The 5587-nt window shown below is 44.5% G+C and overlaps 1 protein-coding gene across 1 annotated transcript; it reads right to left on the minus strand.

Annotated features, from left to right (window-relative positions):
- Positions 1–434: 434 nt before the first annotated feature.
- LOC109481760 lies at positions 435–4172 on the minus strand. The gene is made up of 3 exons (XM_019784353.1): positions 1328–4172; positions 794–941; positions 435–633 (listed from the first exon to the last, which is right to left on the minus strand). Exons 1-3 carry the CDS (start codon positions 4170–4172, stop codon positions 435–437), a joined length of 3192 nt encoding a protein of 1063 aa, XP_019639912.1.
- Between the last annotated feature and the right edge of the window lie 1415 nt (positions 4173–5587).

Below are 5587 nucleotides of genomic sequence, written 5' to 3' on the forward strand. Positions count from 1 at the left end.
TAAAGTTCATGGTACCTTCTGTGCAAGGATATGATACTTGAACTAATGAAAACTGCTGCCGTTTATATTTAGTCATAAAAGATAGCACAGGCCTTCAGAAATGTTTGCCTTCAGAAATGTTTGCCTTCAGAAAGGTTAATGTACAATTCAAGGTTAATTATCAAAGTATACAAGAATACCTTTTCTACAAGAATACCTGAAGAATGAATAGATGAAGAATACATTTTCTACAAATTACACATCATTTGTGGTATGCTAGGTAAACAGTACATGTGTATTGTATATACAATATACCATCAACATTACAAGAAAGTGGTCAGGTCATTTTACCTAAAAATCAGCTGACATGCCTACATATGTCAAATGTGTTATCTTATCAACACTTGTTTTAAAACTAAATAACAGCCTTCCTTCCAGTTGGGCAAGATAGCTGACTAGTTACAGTGGTGCCTGCTATCCTCTGTTCTCACTGCCCTGAGAGCAAGCCTTGTGCAGAAATTTTGTTGAAGCAAGCTTAAGTGCTTGATGACTTTGACTGTTATTTTCTCATAGATCTGCTTTCTTATTTGGCACACAGCTTCATTTTCAATGCTTTCCTCAAAGGTGAAGTCCTCCCGGTACTCCTCCATGGCCCTGGAGAACAATAGAATGTACATGTCTATTTACAGTTGCTAAGAATTAGCAACAAAATTCACAAGTGTGAAGAATTAGCAAACTAGTATACTAGTATTCTAATTTTTACATAATTTAAGGCATTTGATAATCAAGAAAACTTGAGTAACTTACATCATACAGAGGGTCGGACTCTGCTCTCCACTCGCCGTCATCAGCTGCAAACTGGCTTTCCTTGACGTTTCGCCCCTTGTTGCAGTACGTCTCTAGCCAGCGGGGCGACAGCGACGGCCACTCGCTGCCCGGCGAGTGGTTATTGGGTGGTATTCCTCAGTGTCCATACCCAGAGTGAGGCATCGACGGTGGTCTTGGTGACTCTCTTAGTTACTTCTCTCCTCTTCTTTCCTGCTACTCCTAACTGTCCCAGTGCCTTCCACAAGGTCTGTCCTATAAAACCCCTGCATCCTACTTCCACTGGGAAGTACCAGGTCTTACAACCTTTCTCTCTACATCTGCTCACCAGTTCCTGATACTTCATTCGTTTCCGCTCGTTCGCTTCTTCCATCCTGTCCTCCCAGGGAACAGTCAATTCTAGCAGCACTACCTGGGTCGTTTTCCTAGAAAACAGGATCAAGTCTGGTCTTAGGTTCGTGTCGATGATATCTGCCGGGAAGGCCAGTTGTTTGTCAAGATCAGCATGTAAGGACCCAGTCACTTGCTGATGCTATGATTCCTATCCGCTCTCTTTCCTTCTTCTCTTTACTCTTTCCTTTCCATCCCTCCTTTACAAAGCTGATGAACTGCAATCCCTTCCTCTGTTTTCCCTTGACCTTATTCTCCGTTATCTGTTCTTCTACTGCACTGGCTATCACTTTCAGGACTTGGTTGTGGCGCCAGGTGTACCGCCCCTTGCCTAGTGCAACCGGACAGCTTGTTAGGACGTGGCTAAGGTTCCCTGTCTTGCCACAGAGCTCACACTTGTCTTCATCTTTCTTCCTCCACCTCTTCAGGTTTGCAGCTGTTGGCAGAAGATCGTAAACAGACTTCAGCAGGAATCTTATCTTCGAGGGTTCACTATACATGAGTTCATTCCACATGACCTTTCTTTCTCGTACTCCCTCCCATCTTGTCCAAGCTCCTTGAACCCCCTGGCTTACTGCTCTTGATCTCCGAACCTCTTCCTCTTGCTGTCTAACTTCCTTCTGGATCAGTTCCCTCCTCTCCCTTGGGCTAGCAGTACCCCATCTCTGGGTTCCTTCCCTTCCTGCTCCAAACCCTCTCCTGCCTTGAGCTACTACTCCGACGATGTCTCTATGCTTAAGTCTACTTGTTGCGCTGGCGACTGCTTCTGCTGCTGCCCACGTCTTTCCTGATCTTAGTCTTATTCCTGCCTGGCTAACCAACTCGTCTCGACTCTCCTGTAACATTAGTTGGGCTCTTGCCTTCGTCACTTTATACTCTTCTTCCATTGACGTTAGTGGCAGCTGTAGTTTGGCTGTTTTGCTGTACAATCCTATGCTCGTCAGTCCTGGAGGCACCCCCAGCCACTTTCTCAGATGTCTGCTCACCCTCCTCTCTACTTCCTCCACAACTGTAAGGGGTATATCGTACATGGTCATTGGCCATACTGCTCGTGGTAACAATCCATACTGGTAGCACCATACTTTGTATCTCCCGGGGAGTTCACTATTCTCAATGGCTTCTAGCCCGTCTCGCATCTGTTGCTTGAATTCTTCAATGTTCTTTTTGTCACTTAATTTTACATCAAACTTCTTCCCTAGGCTTTTGATGGGCTGCTCCGCAATTGCAGGGATTCTTTCCCCCTGCACTTCTAGCTGCAGCTTGTCACAGATCTTCCCCCTTCGCATCACCAGTTTCCTGCACTTTTTGGCTTTGAATTTCATTCTAGCCCAGCTGGCTGCCTTGCTCAGACTCCTGAGTACGTATCTTGCACTAATCACACTTTCAGTCGTTACTGTCAGATCATCCATAAAGGCCTTAAGTGGCCTCTGCCTTATTCCGGAATCAGTCTTTGGCCCTCTGGCTTGGCCTAAGGCTGGCTTCATCACCAGGTTCATTGCAGCCACGAACAATATCACCGATATGGTGCATCCTGTGATAATGCCTTTCTGCAACCTTTGCCATGATGTTGTGTAGCCGTTTACAGTGAATCTTATCATCAGTCCATCCATGTACTGCTCAATAAGGAGGCGTACCGGTTCCGGAACGTAGTACTTCTCTAAGGCCACTTTAATCAGCTGGTGTGGTACCGACCCATAGGCGTTCTGAAGATCCAACCAGACTATTGCTAAGTCCTTCTTCCCTGCTTTAGCTTCCTGTATCAGTTGTGACAGTATGCTTGTGTGCTCGAGACACCCTGAACACCCTGGTACGCCACCTTTTTGAATAGAAGTGTCAATGTAGTTGTTATCCATCATGTACTTCAGGAGCCGCTTGGCTAGAACAGCAAAGAAAATCTTGCCTTCCACTGACAATAGGGATATCGTCCTAAATTGTTCAATCCCTCTTGCGTTTTCCTGCTTTGGACAAAACACTCCTTCAGCTTTCTTCCATCCCTGTGGTAGCTTCTTTTTCCTCCATACTACTTTCAGCAGGCTCCAAAGTCTTCTTGTAAGTCTTGGGCATTTCTTGTATACCCTGTATATTATTCCACTTGGCCCTGGTGCTGCACCAGCCCTCGCTTTCCTGATCACGTCCTTCACTTCCGCTAACTTCAGCTCACTACAGTCTAATTCCCTGGTTGGTTGTTCAGGGTCTGGAAACTCGTCTTTAGGCCTATCTTCCAGAGGGACCTCTCGCTCTACATCCCCATGCGTTTTCTGTAGGTAACTCTCTGCCTCTTCCTTGCTACAGGTTAGTCTGCCACTCGTCTTGGCTCCTAGCAGCCGTTTTGTAAATCTGAAGGGGTTAGACATGAACTCTGCACGCTTCTTCTCTTTCTGGCGTCTCCTTTTCCTTGTCCTTTCTGCATTACTGAGACTGCGCAGTCTCACTCGTAGTTCTTCCCTTAGTGAACTTAGGGCATCTTTTTCTTCCTGACTGGCTTCTTTCCATCTCTTTCTCAGAGCCTTCAAATCTTTCCTTATTCTTTGTTTCTCTCTTTCTCTGCGGTTGGGCTGATTAATCTGTGGTCTTCCTTTCCCTAGCTCCTTCTCTCCAAATCTTTCCAGCCCTACGTTGTACACCACTTTCACCAATGCCTCTAACTTCCTCTCCACGCTTCCTGCCAGTACACCCTCTAATATGCCCTCCAGATCCTCGTCTAACTGCTCCCACTGCTTGTCTGCGTTACCTGGTGGCCATTTCACCCGTGCTTTTCTTAGTTCTTCCGCCTCTTCTACGCCTGGTTCCTGATCACTCTGACCAACCGGTTCCGTCACCACTGGGCTGGACCCCTGGGTGCTTGCTATCTGCTGACCTCTCACTTGGATGCCCTGAGGACTGTGGTGTGCCTCCTGCCTCTGGGTTTCCTCCGTCTCACCAAGACCTTGAGGTCTCGCGCGTTGGTCGAGGTTCTTCTGTCTCTGCAAGCACCCCATCTTTGTTTGATGTATCTTAAGGCCTCTGTTTTTCTTGCAGATTTTGCCACATCTACAAGTTCTTTCTGGAGTCGTATGTCCCAATTCGGTCCGGGTCGTCATTCTTAGGTCTGTCCCAACGGAGCTTTCTTCCGCCCCCCCTCTCGGAAGCTCCCGGGGGTATCTTTCTGTAGTGACTGAAGTATACTAGTATTCTAATTTTTAGATAATGAATCATTATACAAAATAAGTGATTTACCACTAGAATGACAGTTTGCTACCAGGCTACATGTATAACTTATAGATTATTTGCCAAACCTGTTTATGTGACAGTAATTACAGCTACCAGCACTGTACCCGTATGTCTGCCCTCCCCCTTCGCCCTTCACATGACAGGCAGAATGTTATTCAAAGTGCATATTGTGAAAAAATTAGTGTATTCGAAATATTCGGGCCCATTTGATTCTAATCTGAATGTGATCAGAGCTGTTTTCAATGCTGTTAGAATGCATTCGTTTTAGCAATTTTATTGTCGGAAAATTGATTTTCAATGCTGTTAGAATACGCCGTTTTAGCGATTTTTTGTCGGAAAATTGATTTTAAAATTGCATAGTTGTTTTAAGGGAATATCAAATTTTTATATGAATGATAGATGAGACTAGATTTCAGTAACACTTTAAGTATATTTCCCCACTTCAGATATTTGACTAGTAAACAGAAATTTGTATTCCTTTTAACTTTTGATAAACCTACTCTAAGTAATCTCACAGCCGCATATATTCATACAATCACTACTAAGCGAAATGAAGCCGAAAATAATAGAAATTAGACTTTTATTTACACTCCTATATGTTCATATTTATGTAATGTATATATGTTTATGTTCATGTTCTGTACCCATGCGACCTGTACTTAGTTCTGTAGAACACAAATGTACAATAAAGATCTTCATTCATTCATTTAAGCCTTCTCAAGTTATCGTCTCCACAGACGGACGGACGGACACACACACGTACACACACACACATACACGCGAACGCCTCTGAAGACATAGCCTTCTTGCCAAAGGTAATTAGCACTTTGATACGGTTAGATACATCTTTGGATAGGACATAAACTGGAGGTTGTGTGTTTGGGGAGAGCCACACTCCACCACATCTTTCGAAAAAGAGTAGGGGCATGCTGCAAGTCGGTGATTTACTACAAAATAAAAAATAAAAAAGTCGCTAATCCACACACGTCAGCAAGCCTTCGCAAGAGGGGACATTGCCACGTGGAAACTACTCCGAAACAAAGTCCAGCGTAAAATCAAGGCGTCTAAAAAGACTCACTACAATACCAAAATTAAAGATCTTAAAAACCAACATGCTTGCCAGTGGCATAAGGAAACCAAAGCTATGGCCAACATGAACCGTTGTGAACCTGTTATCAACATT

Source organism: Branchiostoma belcheri, unplaced genomic scaffold (genome assembly GCF_001625305.1).
Source record: "Branchiostoma belcheri isolate BF01 breed outbred unplaced genomic scaffold, Haploidv18h27 scaffold575, whole genome shotgun sequence".
In the NCBI taxonomy this organism is placed as follows: Eukaryota; Metazoa; Chordata; class Leptocardii; order Amphioxiformes; family Branchiostomatidae; genus Branchiostoma; species Branchiostoma belcheri.